A 20,095-nucleotide genomic window follows, 5' to 3' on the forward strand; every position below is an offset into this window, starting at 1 on the left:
CAATGCGTCGCAGCTGGTCGGGAGCTGGCTTTATAGCGGCCCCGCCCCGCCCCGCCCCGCCCCACGCGCCCGGCCCCGCCCCACTCGGGCACGCCCCCTCAACATCACGCCCCGGATCTGCCTCGGCGCCCGGTTCCCCCGCGCCCACCCGTCCCCGCAGCCTCCTCACCCCGGCTGCCCGCCGCATCCCCACCCGCGGTCGCCCCCTCCTTCGTGTCTGCAACTCACGAAGTTGCCTCCTGGGCTCCGGCATCCCAGGGCCCCAGACCCACGGGATGACACGCGGTCCCCACCCCGCCCCTGACGCCGATCCCGAGGAGGAACGTCCGGCCCTGCCCAGGGTGACTCACCGCCCGGGAGCCTCGGGAAGCGCCGGCAGCCGGGGCTGGCCCAGGGCCGGGAACTGACGGTGCCCAGACCCCCACCCCCCAGGTGCCCTGACTCCGAGGTCTGCCCCGCCAGCACTCTTGGGGCAGAAGAGGGCCGTGGCCCCCCACCCCGGTTCCCCCACACCCTGGGGCCCTTCCCGAGGAGACCTTCCAGTGTTCCTACAACAGGCCTTGCGGCCCCCAGCTCCCCCCCCGCCCCGCAGGCCTGGCCCACCCGGAGTGAGTGTTCTGACCCCCACTTTTCTTGTCTGCGGGGGTGCAGACAGGGACGCTTTCTTAGATTGGAAACACCTGGAAAGTGCTAGGACAGATCCACGTGGCGATCATCAAACGTGAGGCGTGGAGGCCGCCCCGGTCTCCTTCCTGAGGAGCCTCCGTCCGACTCGGTGTCCTGACCGCCCAGGACGGCTCCCCCCGCAGCGACGGCGGGAGCGGGAGGCGGGCCCAGGCCCTGCGGGCCAGCGGGGGCGGCTGAGTCATCGCCTGCCAGCCGGGCACAGCCGTTTTTTTATTTACTCTCTTCCTTTAAAGGGTTTAACAGGAGCAGGAACTGATCGCTGACTCCTCCTGGTTCCCAGGGGTGGGGGTGGAGGCGGCCAGGGGATTTTGGGGGTGCACAGCCACCCCGGGGCCCGCCTAGGCCACACCCACCGCAGCCGCGACCTACCCGAGCAGCAGCTCGGAGAGTGGGGGCCTGGGGGACCGGCCCACCTCCATGTTGCAGGGGCCCTCGCCAGCATTCAAAACTTCAAAACGGTGACAGCAAAGTGTCAAACCCAAGTGCCACACTTCCTGGGTACAGGCCGGTGAGGCTGGTGCTGGGACGGGCCCTCCCCACCTGCCCTCGCTGTGTGGCCCCAGGTCAGTCCCCTGACCTCTGGGAGGGTGGGCCAGACCCCGGGCCCTGTGGGGTCACTGTGAGAAATAAGGGGGCTCACTTGGCTCAGAAAGGGGACCAGGGCCAGGCCCGTGCAAGCTGCATCCAGCAGGCAGCGGCCAGTGGTGCACCCCCGCACCCCGGCCGTGCAGCCAGAGGACCGGTTGGGGGCAGGGAGAACAGGACAGTGGACATCCGAGTGGGCACCGATGGTGCCCAGGACTCTGACCTGTGTGTGTATGGGGGGGGCGGGGCAAGCACGGGGACCAGGGGGTCAACGTTCTGCCAAGAGAGGGGAGGGGAGAGCAAGTTTTGGGAGGGAACACAGATCCCCCCTCAAGACAACCTGACAGAATGAGGGAGGGTACCAGCCACAGGCTGGGTGAGGCTGCTGACACCCCACTCCTGGTACTTGGCCACTGAGGGGCCTGCGCTGGCCTGGGTGGTCGTGGGCTGCGGGGCAGTGACACTGGGTACTCTGGGCAGGGGGACACCTGGAGGAGATAAAGGGGTGCTGCCAGCCACTGCCCCTGGGGAGCCACCGTGAGCCCACCCCCAGGGGTCCACTACCTGTCTCCCCCCACTCAGGGGTCAGGCAGTGGACCCGGAGCTCCCAGCAGACACTGCTTAGGTGCCTGCAGGCCTGGCTGGTGCTAGAACTCCCAGGAGAGAGGGTCTCAGTGGGTACATGGTGTGTGTGGGGGGTGCTGGGGCTGTGGGACCAAGGAGACAGCTTAGGGGGATCCATGGGGAGGAAGGGGGTCCCAAGGAGACAGGGTGAGTGAGGGGCCCTGAGGGTCAGCAGGGGTCGGCGTGCAGGGCCCCCCACCCCGCACCGGGAGACCGGCCCACCCACCCCACAGGTGCACAACCGGAAGCCCAGGGAAAGGGGACTGGGGGAAAGGTCGGCAGCGGCAGAGCAGAGGCGGGGCCTGAAGTGGTTGGAGGTGGCGGCCGGGAGGACCGGAAGGTGAGTCCAGGCCGGGCGCTCCCCCTGCCCTGCCCAGCGCTGCTCTCTGACCCTTGGCCTGGCCTCTCTGGGGAGGCGGGAAGGGACAGTGCCCTGGGGGTGGTGCCCTGACAGGTGGCATCAGCAGGAGCTGGGAGGACAGGTCGTTGTGGGGTGGGAGGAGATAGGGACCCCAGGGAGAGGGTTGGTGGGAATCTGCTAGGCCCAGGGCTGAGGTGGCTGGTTCTTCCCCCGCCTGGGCAGCCGCTCCTGCATCCCCGCCACGGTGCTCCCCACCCCACGGGCCCCTCTGAGGGTCCCTCTGGGACACAGCCCTGGGGGTCTGATGAGAAGGTGGTGCCACCGGGCACGGGCTCACTCGCCCCGGCTCCCCGGCAGGCCCGCCCGCCCCTCGGAGCCCTGCTCCCAAGGCACTCCAGGCCCCTGGGGCGCCATCGCGAGTCTGGGTCCTCAGCGCCCTGCTCAGGAGGTGCTTTGGACGGAAGTGGAACTCCAAAGTATCTAACTCGCTGCCTCAAACGCCCACCTCTCTGCGTGGAGCAGGTGAAGTCGGTGGAGGCCCTGTGCTCGTGGGTAAAACCAGAAGACTGGGGCGGGGGGGCGTCTAGAGTAGGGGGACCGGAACCAGGTGTCCCCGGAACTGAGCGGACGGCCAGGGCCCAGCAGGTGAGGATAGGGGGCCTCTCTGGAAGGCTGGAGGAACGAGTGGATGAATGGAGGAACGACATGGAGGGGGAATGTGACCACAGTAGGGGGCCCCAGAAGCCGTCACGTGTCTGGGAGAAAGACACCAAGCAGGGGCCACGGGACCCAGAGGCTGCAGTGACGCGGCCCAGCCCAGCGCCTGGAGCCCTGAGGAGCTGGAAGGGGCAGGCCGGACTGTCCTGAGTGGAGGGGGCACAGCCCTGCCGACACCTGGTTTCCCAGCCCCGGAGGCCACCAGGGACTCCGGGAGCTGGGTTTTCCCGGTGAGCAGGAGCTCTGCACGGTGCCACCTTCCCGGGCACGGACAAGGGACGTCCGGCGTGCTCTGAGGACGTGTGGAAACCCAGGGGGAGGTGCCGCCCAGCCCAGAGGCACAGCCGGAGGCTGGGTCCCCCAGGCCTGGAGTCCTCACTGGGAGTGGGCCGGTGGGGGACAAAGGGAGTGGCCTCATGGCCAGTCTGCTCCTGCGCAGTGCCCCCGCAGGGCTCCCACTCGGAAGGCCAGAGACTTCAGCAACCCCCCTCGCCGCCTCCTCTGCCACCACCTGGCCATCCCCGGTCCCGCTCACCCACTGATCCCCCTGCCTGGGCACTGTGGCCACCCGCCAGAGTGTCTTGGGGATGCGGTGACCAACGACCACAAGCTTGCTGGCTTCCAGAGGCCGGCAGGCCCATAGGTCTCCCGCGCCACAGTCTGACGGTGCCCCCGGCCCTATGTGAACGCGCCGGGAGAGACGCTGGGCCTGGCCTGGGACCCTCAGCAAGGCCCTCTGCCTCCAGCCAGGACCTGGGCGGCTGTCTCATTTCCCCTCTTTCTTCTCAGAGCTCCCCCAGCCCTGCCCTGGGGGTGCACCTCCGAGCCCCCCTCTCCTCCCACCTGCAGAGCTCCGAGAGGGGCCCAGGAGGGCAGGGCTTCTTCAGGTCAGAGGGGACAAAGGGCCTGGACCCCATTTGCTCCCAGGTCTGGGGTCCTGACCCTGAGGAGGGTAGTTCGAGGAACCCTGCTGGAATCTTCCAGCTGCTGACCCAGGCCCGCCACCCCCACCCCTCACAGTGGCCTAAGGCTGGGGGAAGACCCCAGGCTACCCCCTGGCCGCTGTCTGCCGTAGCCCAAAGGTCTGTCCCAGTTGGCAGGCTCCAGGCAGGGCGGGTGAAGGCAGCCGGCCTGTCCCTGGGGACTCCGGAAGGGACGGCAGCTCTGGCCCAGCACTTGCTGGGAGAGAAGGCTGTGGGGGTGCCACCAGGCTCCCTGGCCCGCTTCTCCCGAGCCTAGTCCCCACGAGGCCGGGCCTGACACAGCTGGCTCCAGGCCAGGCCTCCGGTTGTCATGGAAAGTAACATCCGGCCACCGCCCACGGCGCACTGAGTCAGCACGGCCGGGCTGGGCCGGTGACTGGTGACACCCGAGGCAGGTGGAGCTCTGCCCTCTCGGCGGCGAGGCTGAAAGGGCGCTCCCAGGTCAGAGGCCGGCGGAAGCCAGGCTTCCCTCGGAGCGTGCCAGGCAGACGGGGTGCCCGAGAGCCGCACCCAGTTCCGAGGACCCGAAGGCTCAGCCGGGACCAGCCTGAGGAGTCCCGGAGCCCGTGCAGTCGGGCGCTGCCGTCTGCCAGCGTCCCTGGGGTCTGGGGTCTGGGTGCCCCCGCCCCCAACTAGGCTCCCTGAGGCTGAGGCGGGGAGGAGGAGTCTGCCTCCAGAGGAAGCAAGCTGGGAAGTCGTTCCGATCGGAAGGGACCGAAGTCCGGGTGCGGCCGGGCGGGGAGGCTGGGTGGGCCAGCTGGCAGGGAGCCGAGGGCGGCCGCGCTGGGGCAGCACTGCAGGACACGGCCTGGTGAGGGGGCACGCTCCTGCTGCCCACCCCCCTCGGGCTTCCTCTGCAGACCGCCCCGCGGTGAGGGGGCGGGGCCCACCAGGGCTGGACCGGAGTCAGCACCACCACCGAAGCTGGCCCGGCTGAAGCGAAGGGCCCCACCCTCCCCCCAACCTGCCCCCAGGGGATGGATGGGCTCAGTGAGACTGCCGGGCAGCTGGAGGAGTGGGCACCGGGGCCGAGAGCCAGCGCAGCAGCCTGGCCACGGGGGCGGAGGAGCCACCTGCTGAGCTGCCTGCCCGCGGCAGGTGTGGACAGAGGCTCCCTGCCAGGCTGTGGGTGGCCACGACTCCTGACTTAAGGGGAACCCCAGAGTTTTAACCGAACCACCCCAATTTGGGGCTTCCGAAAAATCAGCTCCATTGGGGTGTAATTCACACCCATGAGCCACGTGTACCCACCTGGGCGATCCCAGCGGACACACCTGTGTAAGCACTTCCTTCTCCGAGACGGCACCCGCCCCGGCCGGTGCTGTGCAGATTCTGAAGGTCACGGAAACCGGCCACCCACCTGCCCTCCCTCTTGGGTGGGGTTCCTGCTGCTGGGACCACCCTGTTGTCAGGTGCACAGCCCTGCTCGCTGCCCCGTCCCCAACTCCCGGCACCTGGCGGGAGCACCGACCCACCTGGGGAGCCCCGCCCCCACGTCTTGCAGGCCTGGGGCAGAGCGCGGCCCCTCACAAGTCGGTGTGGTTGGGAGGGAGCTCAGAGGGCAGCTGGGCCCAGGGCCGGTCTTAGGGGACAGGCCAGACCCAGGCCTGAGGGACAGGCACAACAGGCCCCACCACCTCCAACGGAACAGGGTGGTCTGGAGAGTCGCCCTGAGAACTGAGGGCGGGCGAGGGCCGCAGAGGCCAAGGGAGTGGGGAGTGGCCCGGGACCCCTTCCTGGGCCCTGGGAAAAGCATCACGGCGCCTGGGCCGAGAGGTCAGTGGGGACAGACGAAGCAGCTGCCAGACGGGTGGGGTGGGGTCCCGTGGTGGCTGCAGCCCCAGGCAGAGCTGGCCCGAGCTGGGCCAGGCTGGCGTCCACCTGGAGCTACAGCTAACGCCACCCTTTCCGCTGCTCCGTGACTTCCCGGCCCAAGCGGCAAGGCCCAAACCCACCTCCGGAGGCTCCGCAGTGTCCCTGAGGCCCCCGGCCACTGGAAGGCCACCCCCCCTTCCCCGTGACCGCCCAAGAGGAGCAGACGTGGGCCAGGAGTGGACGAGCTTGCGACAGGCCGGGGCGCAGGCCGGGGCCGGCCACAGCGGGGCCAGGCAGAGCGCAGCCTCTCAGGGCTCCCAGCCGCCCTCCCGGTGCCGTCGCACGCCCACCCCACAGCGGCCCCGCAGACCCAGAGCAAGGACGCCATCCCGGGGCCTCAGACCCACCCGAAAGTGACGTGGGCCTGGACACCCACCAGGCAAGCTAAACGCAGCCTGGGAAACAAGACAGAAAACCAAAAAGAGAGAAGTCCCGCATCCGCCCACACCTCGGGCTCCACAGCAACAGCCCAGGAGCGGAGGAACCACATCTGTGCCCGCCCCCGCCGCCCCAGAGCCCCCCCGAGACTGCGCGGGCACTGGGTCCGTGTTCCACAACTTTAATAGAATACTCTAGCTATTCTGTACAAATTGAAAACGGAGTCTTCAGTTACAAATGTGTCTTGAGTAAGGCTGAGCACTCTCCAGGCCTGGGCACAGTGTGGACCCGGCATCCTGGCTGCCAGGGACCGCGGTCACACACTCAGACACCCCACACGCCAGCCAAGGACAGGTCTCGCTGAGCCCAGGGCTTTTAAGACAAGGTGGGCGTGGGCCGACGACCGGGAGCTGCTGAGACGACACTTACACAGGATGGCTGGCCCTGCCCCCAACCCCACCGGGCCAAGGGTCCCCACAGCAGGGGCGGGGAGACGGCCCCGCCAGGGCAGTGGGCGGCAGGAGGCGGCGAAGTGCGTTCTTCCGCACGGCCCGCTCCCGGGGAGCCGCCACCGCTCCTGCCAGTCAGGTCGCCAGGGCTCCAGTCACAGGTGTGGCTTCAGACACTCCAGGACGGGGGCCGCCGGCGCCCCGAGTCCTCACGGCACAGGACGACAAATAAATACAAGGACGACCACACAGGCCCTGCCTCAGCGCCGCGGGCGCCCCGGCCCCACCCCCACCCCGAGGAAAACAAGAACCGCAGAACGAACACGCCGAGGAGAACGGGCCCCACCCCCTGGCTCCTCCGAGGCGTCAGACACAGAAGACAGGTGGCTGGAACGAAGCGTGTGGCGTCTTCAAACGAGGCAGGAGCAGAGGCTCCCCAGACGTCTGCCCTGGGCTCGGGTGACCCTCTACCCCCACCCCTGTGGTCTACGGGCCCCCAAGCCAGGCCTGGGAAAGTCTACGAGCTGCACCCAAGGCCGAGGAGGGTGCGGGCGTTAAACCCCCTACTTCTGAAATGCGTTTAAGCTGCCACTGCACAGGTTAAGCAAAACCGTAAGGACGGAGGGAGAGGGAGCGTGAACACCATGCACGAGGAGACAGGTCCGGTGCGGGCGCCGCCGGGACGGGGCCTCACTGCTGCTTGCACTCGGAGGGCTGGCCGGGCTCCTTCTGCGGAGACAGAGACCAGACTTCAGAGGACTGCCGCAGCCCACCACGCACCCCCACCCACCGGGAAACCCCGGACGCCACGCCCAGGCAGCTCGCTCTACCCGGAACAATGTCACTACGAGTCCACTCTTAAGACAGTAACAGAACAGAAGCTAACTTCCCAGGAGCGGCATCCCGGCAGCCTGCCGCTCCTGCTTACAGACACGCGCACGGGCGCCTTCGAGCAGGCTGGTGCCACAGGAGGGTCTCGGGCCTCGAGCGCCTCCTCGGGCCGCAGGATCGACTGAGTCACAGGACACCGGGTTTCAAGGCTGAGGGGCAGCCCGGACTCTGGGGGACCCGCCGCGCCGCCTGTGAGTCATCGGCACGCCCTCCACGTTCCACCCCCGCCCCTGACGCCCACAAGAGGGCCCCTTCCCCTGGGCCTGCTCGCCCTGCCACCAGGGGGTGCCCCCACATCTCGGCATCAGGACCTCCAGAGACAAGCCCCACACCCTGAGTGCCCAAGTGGAAACCCTATCCTCCCAGAAAAGGACCCAGGGAGCCCCTCACCCCAGAACCACTCCAATGTGACCTCCCATGTGTTCCCACCACTGGCACCCAGTGACCCACTGGGTGCGCCCATTGCATGCTGTGTGGGCGCCCCCACGGCAAGCCCCCCACTCTCATCTGAGCTGAGTGCGCACATCGCTCTGCGCGCACCCTGGCGTGCCCGTGGGGTCTGAGGACCCGCACCGCAGGGCTGCAAAGAAACACGGGTGGGATAACACAGGGGACACCTGCCCGCCTGGTGCCAGCTGGGGCTGCAGCTCCCTCTTCGGGAAACCCCATCTGAGAGATGAAGCCACACGTGCAAAGGGCACGCAGGGACGGAACAGTCCTGGAGCCCGGGGGGACGGACAGGACGCAGGACCAGCCGGCACCTGCAGAGCTGGCCCTGGGGCTCTGCCAGCACTGGCCAGGGCCAACGGCGGGCCCCTGTGGGACGGAGCCCAGGAAAGGGTGCTCGGGAAGTGTCTGTAGGGGTGACGTGGGGGCCTGGGGCAGGTGTGCAGGACGGGGGGGACTTTCCACTCGACCCCTGCATGGGGACGACCGTGTCTCGTACGTAAGCCAGTGCCGAGTCCTGCCGCACGTGGCTGTGACCAGCAGGCACGCGTCGCCTCCCCGTCTGCCGCGGGACTCCGGAGGGCCAGGGCTGGGTAAGACGGACCCCGTCTGACGTCACCCCAGAGCCCAACAGCAGCTCGGCCCCTCAGCAGCGGCCATCAAGGGAGGGGCTGGCGTTCCAAAGGCACAAACCGAGAGCCAAAACCCTGCCCGCCCTGGGCCCGGCAGCCGGGCCCGAGCACACGCTCAGCCCCGCCCCGAGGCTGGCTGGCTGGTTCTCGATGCTCCAGAGTCACCGGCAGGTGTGGGCGTGGGCTTCGGGGACAACCATTTAAGAACACAAGTAAAGGACCAGCCCCGGGCCTTAAAGCGTCCAAGGGCACTCCGCCTGCGGTGTGCCTGCAGCACAGACCCGCGCCCGCGCCGGGGGGACAGGAGGACAGTGCAGACAGACCCGCACAGGTGCCGGTCTGGGCGAGCGCCAGCACCAGGCTCCTTCCGAGCCCGGAGCGGAGACACGCGGAGCCCCGGCTTCCACAGGCACAGCTTCGGGCACTGGCCGCCCTCTGGCCAGCGAGGGGAGTCCCGTGACTTCCCCGACACCCGGCCTGTGCTGGTCTCTCCGCATCTGTTCCCCAGCCCCACCACTACGCCCCGCTCCCAGGAGCAAACCCCCGTCCCAGGAGCAAGCGTTGACCGCCCCACACCACAGGGGGCCCGGCGGCCCCCAGGACCCACGGCTGGCGCTGCCCTTAGGGAAGCGGAACTGCAGCCAGCCCGTCGGCACGCACGAATGCTCGCTCTGCCTGGGCCGGCAGCCGTGCAGGTGAGAAGCTCTGGCCAAGTCCAGTCTCCCCGTTGCTGCCCACTGGTCTGCGTGACGCCTACACCCTACAGGACTGAGCAACTGACCAGCACGCCCAGGAGAGTCCCATCTCCCCCTGCACCCCGGGGGTGGCAGGGGCACAGGGGCCAGCAGGGAGGGGCACGGGCAGCAGGAAGCCCAGAACCTCTGCCTCCAGGACCGCCGTCCACTGGCTCGTGGTCCTCCCCGCTGGCTGCCGCCTCCCGCCTCCCAGAACCCCTTCTCTTCATGTCCTCTTCCTGGAGGGCAGTCCCATCGTCAAGAAAAACACCACACCAGTGACCCCTGGCTGCGTGGTCGACGAAGACCACTGGGCTCTGCCGGCAGGAGCCACGGCGGCTCCGGTGGTCAGCTTCAGAAGGCCACACGACACCCCCCGCACGTGTGCGCCCGCACGGCAGCGTCCCCTGCACCCACAGTCACGACAAGACACCGGTACCAAGCACGGATTCACATTTGGAAGTAAGGAATGAATGGAATTCCACCTTACCTAGAAATGCATGAATGATTAACAGATAAAAATTACACCTAAACGGGGAGAAAACGGAAAGGAGCGGTCAGCGGGGAGGAAAACGAGGGGCACGCGGCCACGCGGGGAGCAGCAGCCCCGCCCTCTCTCCGGCCGCCACAGGGCAGCGCCGCGTGCTCTGAGCGCAGCGGCCCGCACACGCCAGGCCCTGCCCCCACCCCTGACGTCCCCCCTCTCCTCTGCAGGGCAGACCCCCCCCCAGGCCCCTCTACCGAGTGCGCATCGAGGGCCAGAGGTGCCACAGAGGCCGGGACCCACGTCCCTGACCGCAGGCGGCTGCGGCCCCAGCACCTCGCAGCACCACCCGGTCCACTCCTGCTCCTCGTGAAGGGTGGGGCCAACAGTCCCCTGCCCCCTGCGGGCTGTTTGGGACCGCCCGGGGAGAACACTCTCCCAGAAAGCAGCCGTGCGGAAAGAGGACAGGCACCGGAGGAAGCAGGGACAGGAGCGAGGTGCCCGCCGCCACCGAGACGCAGCCGGGGCAGACAGTGCCCCGGGTCCCAGGCACGCAGAGCGCACCGCCCTCAGCCCTGCGGCCAACCACGGACGCCGCGGCGGCCCCTGACGGCAGGGAAAAGGCGGGTACACTCGCCTGGGACTCGGGCTCGGCGGGGCGAGGTGTCATCACCACCCAGTGCTGTTAACTAGTAGACACCCCTGACCTCTCACCCCCAAGCGTGACCCACTCAGGCCAGGCCGCAGGTCTGCGTCACCCCGTGGCTCCTCACCAGCCACCGCTCCCAGGTGAGCGCAGGTGGGCTTTCGACAGTCACCCTGGGGGCGACGGGCCGACTCCCAACGGCGAGTGTTCCTCTGAGCACATTTAACGAGTGTCGCCCCCACCCCCGCAGCAGCAACTCCTGCGTGAGCATGCGGGGAGACACACACGGGGGAGCCGACAGACCCCAGGACCAGCTGCACGGACAGCTCGGGGCACTGCCCGCTTGGTGCAGAGACAGGGAAACGCGAGACGACGTCCGTTAACCGGACCCACCCGCTCTGGAACGCCAGGCGGCTAAGTGTTCTGACAGCCCGGGAGAGCCGAGCAGGGGCAGGCGAGCCGCGAGCCTTCCGCCGGCACCCCCGAGGGCCCGAGGTTCAGCTCCCAAGACCGGGAGTAAAGCTCGGACTCACAGGTGAGGTTAATGGGGCTACCCACCTGTTTCTGTCGTTCTCCCTTAAAGTCCCCAGTCTGTTTTAAGTTATGAGACACTTAGGGGTGAACTGTGAGTGTTCTCAGCCCAAGTGAGATGGTAAATTGTAGTTACAATTCCTTCCGGGTCTCTGCAGTTCAAAAACGGGAACAGCTCCCCCCCCCCACCCCCACGCAACAGTGCATGCGTGTCGGTTAACTGACCACCTCCAGAGAAGGACAGAGCAGGGACGTACCGGTCCTGGGACGAGGCCCCGCCCACGAGCGCGCCCGAGGAAGGGCCGGGAAGCCCGGCACTGGTGGCCGCCCCAGGCGTCTGAGCCCAGGGGCCCCCGAGAGACCGCGCTTCCTGACTAGGGGACACGTGTACAGCCCCCACACCTGCAGTCTGGGGGGCCCCGGAACCACTCACCTTGGGGTTCACCTCGGCATCATCCTCGTCTTCCCCCTCCTCATCTCCTTCTAGTTCCTGCAACGAAAGGAGCGAACAGGACCTCAGTTCTTACGGATCCACGGGCCACGGGCTAGAGCGACGCTGCGAACTGCAATCAATCGTCGTCATTCACAACGGACTGAGTCCCCTCTCTGCACACTTAGTCTTTCACGGGCCCCTCTGGCTCACAGACACCCCTGAAGCCAACACGCTGGTGACAAGCGGACTCTGCGGGTTAAATGGCCCTTTCCCTAAGTGACCACTCGAGGTCCTTCCCACCAGCCGAAGGCAGGGCCGGAACGGGGCGCTGCCGCGGCACTTGCCCTCTTCCCACGGCTTCCAGCGGGGCCCGCGGCTCCAAGGCAGCGTCACGCAGGCACCGCCACCCGGGCTCGGGGTCTCACACGCTCCGTCCGTGCCGGCGGGGGAGGCCGAGCACGACCGTGGGGCCGTGCGGCTGCTGCACACGAGCTGGCCTTACCTCCTCTTCTCCTTCTTCGCCTTCTTCAAACTGAAAAGGAAACACGTGACTGGGTTTCGAAAGCACGGCAGCAACCCCACCCAGGGGCAGCTCCTGCCCGCCCCCCCACCGGCCAGGACTAAGGAGGCAGGACGCCCAGCCCCGACGGAGCCGAGGGCCGCGGGGCTCCGGGCCCAGTTCTCAGGGCCGGCCGCTGCGGGGCAAGTCCGGGCATGGGGACGCCGCGAGCCAGCTGGGGCCAGCACGGCGGACACGCCGGCCCGTGAGCCTGCCGCGTTGACAGGAAGCAGGTCCCTGGAAACCAGTCAACACGAGGACTGACTAAGGATGGGGCGAGGAAAGGAGACTGTCAGCCTGGGTGTGCCCGGGGTCCAACTAGGATGCCGGCTGACCTCAGCAAGCCGGTAACTGATGTGTCACTTCACACCTCGGGCAAGGGAAACCCTCCTCAGACACCCAACGCGACCTCGGTGTCGAGTCTGCGCCAGGACTGCCGCGCGCGTGGGCGGCACCCAGCACTGCAGCTGGCTGGCCTTGAGGGAGGCCTCCCCCGTCCAGAGACATCGCTGGGGGGGGCTCTCAGTCAAGCTCCAAACGCCAGACTAAGGCGAAAGCCACACCAACAAGAGAAACTTGAACACTAATGGCTACACGCCTGTCTTCGGAGCCCACCCAAATGGGACTCGGGCTAGTGCTGGGTGCCGGTGCGGCTCATTTCCAACACCGGGCCTTGCCCGCACGCTCTCCAGCGCCGAGCAGCACCCACGACGGGACGCGGCCCGACAGGGTAAGGCCTTTCGGTGTCCTGACGCCGCAGGGCCCTCACGGCGTGTCAGGTCAGCCCAGAAGCACCCAGCGGGCTTCGGGGAGGTTCTGGGGGTCTGGGCACACCGCGTCACCGCACCTCCTCCCGGGAGCACTGCGCAGCCCTCGGGACGGGCAGGACGCCCGGGGAGCGTGGCAGACAAAGCCAGGGCTCCTCGGTCCACTCCACCGTGTCGCCAGCACTTCCTGAAGCTCGAGTCTCAGCAGCCCCTGGGGCTCCGCAGTGACCCAGCCCCGGGGCGAGCCCCAGTGCCCTCCAGCCCGCTGGGGCACTTAGCACAGGGGAGTGGGGGAGGAGGCCCGCACAGTGACCGACGGGGGGCAGGCCGGGCCCTCCTGGTGCTTGATGCCCGGCAGACCCTGCGAGTAGGGGAACCCAGAAGCATCCAGGAGACCTCAGAGCTCTGACAGCAGGGAGCAAACACCATGTGAAACGCCCCTCCAGTAACGTGCTATGAAACAAAACTTCGTTCATCCCCATAAACCAGGACCGCCAGCCCTCGGTTCCGAAGGAACCGCCTCAGGCGACAGCCACAAGAGCAGCTGCGGGGCTGGGCTCATCTCCTCCCGCCGTCCCTCTGCGGGGCAGGGACCCGCACCCCTTTGGGGCCACTGTGCCCAAGGCCGACACGAACCAACTCCGCTGCTGCGGACGGCTTGCTGCGGCCAGACCTCCGTGAGTGGGGTCCCTCCCGCTGAGCAGCCACCCAAAGCGTGAAGGCCTCGAGCAGGATGAGGCAAACCCCGGGGGTCTTAAGGGAGCCCTGAGGCGCCAGCAGGTGCACCTTACACAGGGACCGCTCGGGACACCTGCTGCCCCGCCGCCCTGGCCCTCTCCCTCCAGCCCCCGATGCCAGAAACAGCGCGCCGCGCGGTGCAGGGCCGGGCGCTTCCCCAAGCACGTACGTTGTCGTCGTCCTCGATGGCCTCCCCCGTGAAGTAGAGCACGGCCCGCGGGACTACCCGCTCACGGAAGAAGTGTCCGATCTCGAAGTCCGAGGCCAGCGTGAACTCGGAATCTTCATCCTGAGAGGGAGGCCCCGTGTGAGCCCGCCCGTGGGGCCGACATCGCGCTCTCCCCCACACCCGGCCCACACTGCTGGGAGCCTGGCTGAGGCCCCAAGCCCAGCAGTGCCAGGTGACAGCGGTCACAAGGTCAAGCAGACTTAAAGGGACACCAGTGAGGTGGTGGGGAGGGCGGTGACCACACACGCACCCCAGGGCTTTAGGAGACAGGAACAGGTGAAAAAAAAAGCAGGTAACTACTCAGGAAATACAGACTTAACAACAATGTAAGAGGCTTTTGATACCAACACAAATCTTACCAGTGATTCTCCATCCCCAGAGGCTGGAAAAAAAAGACAAAACATGTCCGTGTTACACTGACAGGCAGAAACACCCAACCCACGCAGGAAGCTGATCTGATACATGGAACGTTAACAGCCCCCAGTGCTAGGCTGTCCCTGGAAATGGCCCTGATGGGTGCCCCCTGGTGGGCACCCATAGCACCTGCACCCGGCTTGGGGCACCCAGCTGCTCACAGCCCCGGCTGGAGAACGCCGCCCTGGGCCCTCCAGAGCAGCAGGGACACCAGTGCCCACGGGAGCAGGTGGGAAGGGACGTCGAGGGGTCCAGGCTGTGGCCACGGAGTGCACCAGTGCCCTCAGGGAAGCTCTAACTCGAGTCTTGCAAAACCACACTCAACAATCCAGTACGCGAGGGGGCAAGCTTTGAGCTCTGAAGCCCTGGAGAGGCCAAGACCACGTCTCTGTCCGGAAAGGAGGAAAGCGGGAAGGGAGTGCCGAGGCCTCTCTGAGATGCGAGCTGTGCCTGCGGGCCAGTGTCCCCCACCTCAGCTCTGCGCTGAACGCGACAGCACGTGACACAGCCAGTGGTGAACTGAGCGTGATGGCCGACACCAGGACCTAAGTGAACCCACGCTTGGTGAAGCCCAGCGACAGCCAAGCCCCGATCTTGCAAATGCTGGGTCGAGGCCCAGGGCGGCCCAGTGCGGGGACCCGAGCGCTGGGGACGGAAGCACGAGGCGGGGACTCCAGTCCTTGGTGTTGGTACGTAAGCACCCCACAGGCTCTCCGAGACTCAGGTGTGGGGGCCCTGGCCCGGGGCGAGCACAGAGACCTTCTCTCGGGACTCCAGGACCTTCCCTGCGGTGCAAGGACAAAGCAGCAGCTGCACGAGCCACCTCGTGTCTCCTTCGCATCAGAACTCACTTCGTCAGCCGTGACGGGCCTCTCTGCAGCCGCGTCACCTCCCCCCGCTGTCGCCCTCTGTTCACTTTCACAGAACTTCTCCCGCGACGCTGACTCCACGCGGTTCTCTAGAAGCAGCCGGCCGGGTCAGGAGGCTCGGCCGGAGAGCTGCGGGCTCAGCCCCCAGTGAGGACAGGAGGGGCCGGCCGTGTCTGTCTCTCACCGGGCGTTTCTTGCTGGCCCCTGCCCCTGCCCCCTCCCTCTAGTCCCTCAGACACCCTGGAGTGACGGGCAACAACAAGTAACAAAGCTCTACCGAGCTGGAATTCGAGCACCACGAAGCCCGCCCCCCCGGGCATGCGGCCCACCAGAGCCCGCAGTCAGCGCCGCGCAGCGGCCACAACGGGGCGTCCCACTCGCCCCGAAACAATGAGGATGGACAGCAGTCCCCGCCTGGGTCCATCGGGTTCCACCAAGGACTTAAAGTCCCGTTCTGAGGACACGTCCAACAAATCAGAGTGTCCCTGCGTCACGAATTCACAGACACCCTCCCAAAGGCCACCGAGGCTCCAGAAGGGAAAGGAAACGGACTGACGGAGTTCATGGCTCTTGTCGCCCCCAAACCAGCTTGCGCTTCCATCCTCCAGGCTCACAGACAGGCCGCAGAGAACAGCCACCTGGACCGGAGACTGGGCTGTGGGTGTGGCGGAGCCCTGGGCTCAGACCGAGGGGGGGGCCGCCCCTGCAGCCTGGGACGAAGCCTGCATGCACTCCAAGCTCCGTCTGTCCGTTCGTGGCAGGGCCGGCGGTTCTTCCCCTCTGACTGCGGCTCTGCTCACGGACCGCACAGCCCGTGCTGGTGCCGCCCACCCACTCTAACATGGCCCGCTGCCCCGCCCCCTCGCTCTCCCAGGGGGACACCACAACAAAACAGGAGCTTCCGAGCTACGCCTCTGCCCCCAGCCTCTCGAAGGGGAAACCCCGTTCCTTGCTCACCGCAACAGGCAAGTTCCCGAGCCCTGCAGGAGAGTGAGCGGGGCGGGCAGACGATCCCAAGCTGCGCAGTGTGACCAGAGCGAGCCCAGGGACAGGCGCCTGCGGGGCGGGGTCTGCGGCACAGGGGCTTCCGGGGAAGCCTGGGCAGGCACCCTGCGCCTGCTCAGAACGGAGCCCGGGGCCACCTCTGCTTCCCCTCCGGCTTTGAGAACGCCGCCGCGGCCCTCCTCCCCACCCCGTGCGCACAGGGCCCCCGAGGCTCTCGAGTTCTCCCACACAAGCACAGCACACCCCACCCCCCGCTGTGTGACAGCGGAGCATTTCCACGGGCGCCTCCGCAGTCCCCGCTCACTTCCCGAGCGCCTAGAGAGCACCCAGGCCCAAAAACCAGCCCAGACGCCACAGGAAGCAGCGCGCGGCCCGGAAGGACAGTGGCGCGCAGCGAGGGCAGGGACGGTCTGACGCGTGCACGCCGCTCTCTGCGCACTCGAGCGACACCTCCCGCTTTACCGGCTGCCGGGCGCCAACGGAGACGCCACTCTGCCACCGGCAGGACCAACTTCGGCAGCTCTTGAGGCGCCGCCTCTCTGCCCGTAAACGGGACGGACGGCGGATGCAGGTGAGCTGGACACACGCACTTCGCCTGCCCTTCGCGCACCTCTGCCGGAACCGCGCCCCGCCTCCCGTGGAGCGCCGCGCCCTCCCGGCTCCCGGCTCCGGGCCGTCCCCCCAGCCCAGGGCACATCCCGCCACCAGGCGCGTGAGCTCCGTGCGGACGAGGCCCCGACGGGGCGGCCCGTCAGAGCTGCCGGCTGGGTGCCCAGCGCCGGGCGGGGTCCCGGGACAGGTGCTTGGCGGCGCCGCTCGTGCTGCTTGGGGTGGGCGCCGCCACCACCGTCGTGGCTCCCAACAAACGCTGAACCCGACCGTCACTTTTCGCCTTTTTTCCTACGGACAAAACCCTCTTGGGTTTTTCCTCGGTCAGTGAAAGCAGGCACTAACGTGGGTCTTCTGTGAACGCGAGTGGTGGCGCACGGACCCCGGAAGTGGGGACGCCCGTCCGTGTCGGCCCGCACCCCCACTCACCTTTGAGCGGGCTGAAGAAGTTGAAAAAGGAGTCGTTGGGGACCTGCTTGGTGATGGTTCGGACGGTGCCGCGGCCCTTGTGCTTCTGCTTTTTCTTGATCGTCTTGACCGTGACGTTCTTTCCCTTCTTCCAGTCGATGGTGCACCTACCGGGACAGGACAGCCATCACGGCCCGCCCACCAAGAGAAAGGCCGACTGCTGACGCACACAGCGAGCGCGCGGCGGCTCTACGCCCGACCCGGACGTGAGAAGAAACCCGCCTGCCAGCCGAGCACCCCGGGCCCGCGAGGCGCCCCTGAAGGCCAGCGGCAGGGCGGCGCTGGCCGCCACCACTCCGAGCGGAGCTCGGTCCCACGCTCGGGCCTCCGGAGTGGCAGCGGCCCCACCCCCCATGACTGCGCGTGCAGACTCTGAAGTCCTGTCATGAGCCCCAGGCGAGGCGCCTCAGAGCCTGTCCCCGCTGCCCCCGGAGACCACCTGACATCAGCACGCACGCAGGCAACCCAGCGTATGGTTTGAGTTGGGGAAAGGAAGTGAGCCCCCATACGGGCAGCCAGTGCAGAACACACAGGGCCCAGGGGTGCTGAGCAGTCCTCGGGGGCCGAGCACAGCGCGCTGTAACTCTTCCCATCGCCTCGGGCCAGCACGACGCCTGGCAGCGCCCGAACGGAAAGCCAGGCCTCCTTCTCCCACCACGGCGGCCGGCCTTGGGCGCCGGCCCTGTCGAGGCCAGTCTAGCCGGATGAGCGTGACCGAGTGCAGTGCAGGCTGGGACTGACCTCACAGGGAGCTTCGTGAGGCCAAGCACGTGGTGGTTCCAGTGGGTAAGAATGACTGTTCCAATTCAAAAGGAACAATTTCCCAAACCACCTCAAGCTAACCAAGAGGAATGAACCCAAAGTACATTCACTCCTCGGTGACCTCAGACTGACATGGCCAAGGTGCCTGACCATGAGTGGAAGGACATTCAAACTGCCCGCCAGCCAGCCAAGCGAGCAGCTGGCCCACGGACCCACGCCCTGCCAGCGCAGCGCCTCGTCCCCAGCGGCGGCCCTGTGCTGGGGGAAGGGGCACAGCTTCAGTGACAGTGACCAGAGAACCCCGCCCCCCGACCCACACCCTTCCCATGTCACCAGGCGACACCTCCCGGCACCGGCTGCCACATCCCCAAACAGAAAGACAATTAATTCGATGTGAATCTTGGTCTACTGGGCTTTCAGGCAGACTAACAACTCGCTGCTTTATTCCTCATGTCCGTGGTACTTGCAAAGCTCTAAAACCATCTCCTAGCTTGTTCCAGAAAAAGAAGTCAAAACGGCACTCCTCACCCGTCGCAGTCGACAATCTCCGGCCCTTCGAAGGAGAAGGGGTCCGCCTTGTCCGGCTCCGACTTCATCTTGTAGGTCTTCGTCAGGACCGCGTTGCTGAAGTAGTCGTTGGGCCCGAAGTGGAACTCCAACACGAAGGACTGCAGACAGAACGCCGCGTCAGCACCGCCCAAACCGACAGAGGCGCAGTGACGGCTCTTATCGGCCCCACAGAACCCCCTGGAACCCAGCCCCTCCCTGAACAGGACACCACAGGCAGAGGTCACGCTTAAAAGGACAACAATGTGGCTACGTCACAAACACAACTTTGTGGCAAAAACACGGTCACAAAGTTAAAGCACAAAGGACAGGCTGGGGGTGGGTCCTGTTGCCTTTGGTCCGCAGAGGCAGGTGGGGTCGTGTGTGCCCCCCCAAGTGGGGTGGAGAGTCTGAAGGAGACATGGGGCCCGCGGGCCCGCCAGCCCGCCCCCCTCTCCCCTCTCTCGTGGACAGACACGGCTTTCTCTGCCCTACGGAGGGGGAGGGGGGTGGCAGACCCGTGGGGGGAGAAGAGCAAGCCCCGCCCACAGCGACGAGAAGCCCCTCCTTCCGCCGCAAAGCCCTCCACAACCCGGAGAGACGGGGACTGGAGAGCTGGACAGGGAAGACGGACAGAGGCGCTGCGAGTGCCCGTCACGAACAAAACCCAACGGCCGGCAGGTGGGCTGCTCACACCCGTGACTCCCGAAAGAAACGAGATGCCCCCTTTTTGGACCAGACGCACAAACCACAGAATGCAGTGGTGCCAAGTGTTCGGGAAACCAGGGGCACGCACACTGTAGGCGGCTTTCTGAAAGACAACGTGGCAGTCATCCAAACGCATGAGTGAGTGAGCAATGGAAGGAAGGGCCGCTCTGTGCCCACTGCCAGTCTGGAGAACCCCCCACTGGAAGAGTGGGAGCACGGGCACACGCACACAGACACACAGAGCCAGTTCACCCCCAGGTCACGAAGGCCCCAAGACAGTGCCGGCTCGTCAACTACAGCGAGTGTGCGAGGGCCGGCTCTGGGCTCAGACAGCCTGGGTTCCCACCCGCCCCACCGGCAGTGCTGTGCCACCTGGGGAGTCGCCCAGTGCCGCCATGCTGCCTCACCTGTGACGCGCAAAGAACCAGCCCCCAGCCGACCTGGAGAGGATCTACGGGAGCAGCACTGGGCACAGGACGGGGGGGTGGAAGCAGGACCCTCCAAAGGGCGGGGAAGGGGAGAAAGGCCACCCAGACTCGGGAGCACAGCCCCAGGTGACCAGAGCCCGAGGGACTGACTGTCCTGCCGGCTCCCAGAACAGAGGGCAGCAGGGTGTGGCCGGGAGGTGTGGCCGTGAACCTCGGTGCGGGCTGGGCGCCACTCCCGCAGGCCCGTTCTGCACAGGGAGAGGTGGTCCCTTTCTCGCCGCCCCCCACCCCCCGCTGTGTCCCGCCCCTGCTCCACACCAGGTGAACTTCCTCCCTATTTCCCGACTCCTTCCTTCCCCTGGGTCTCCATTCATGAAGAGGGACCCAAACACACCGGGGTGAAGTCAAACGTCCGATGGACCCACAACAAAGGGCCCCAAGATGCGGCCACCTCACCCGCGCCCCCCACCCCAGTAAGGACGACCTGTGACAGCGGGTCTCCTCTCGACCCAGAAAGCCACTGTCTTTGACGAGGA

The 20,095-nt window shown here is 66.9% G+C and overlaps 1 protein-coding gene across 3 annotated transcripts in view; it reads right to left on the minus strand.

Annotated features, from left to right (window-relative positions):
• Positions 1-6,375: 6,375 nt before the first annotated feature.
• The window catches only part of NAP1L4 (nucleosome assembly protein 1 like 4), a 32,866-nt gene continuing 19,146 nt past the window's right edge, over positions 6,376-20,095 (minus strand). For 2 of the 3 annotated variants that reach the window (XM_045821026.1, XM_045821029.1), the window contains exons 9-15: positions 18,406-18,545; positions 17,077-17,222; positions 14,110-14,132; positions 13,691-13,810; positions 11,960-11,989; positions 11,458-11,514; positions 6,376-7,388 (exon numbers count right to left, since the gene is read on the minus strand). In XM_045821026.1, the coding sequence (XP_045676982.1) occupies positions 7,350-7,388; positions 11,458-11,514; positions 11,960-11,989; positions 13,691-13,810; positions 14,110-14,132; positions 17,077-17,222; positions 18,406-18,545 (555 nt within the window). In that variant the 3' untranslated portion in view covers positions 6,376-7,349. Of the gene's footprint in view, positions 7,389-9,853; positions 9,892-11,457; positions 11,515-11,959; positions 11,990-13,690; positions 13,811-14,109; positions 14,133-17,076; positions 17,223-18,405; positions 18,546-20,095 lie in introns of all 3 variants that reach the window. The other variant, XM_045821027.1, reaches the window with a different exon arrangement.

This window comes from Phyllostomus hastatus, unplaced genomic scaffold (assembly GCF_019186645.2).
Source record: "Phyllostomus hastatus isolate PE091 unplaced genomic scaffold, TTU_PhHast_1.1 phas_scaffold_443, whole genome shotgun sequence".
NCBI lineage: Eukaryota > Metazoa > Chordata > Mammalia > Chiroptera > Phyllostomidae > Phyllostomus > Phyllostomus hastatus.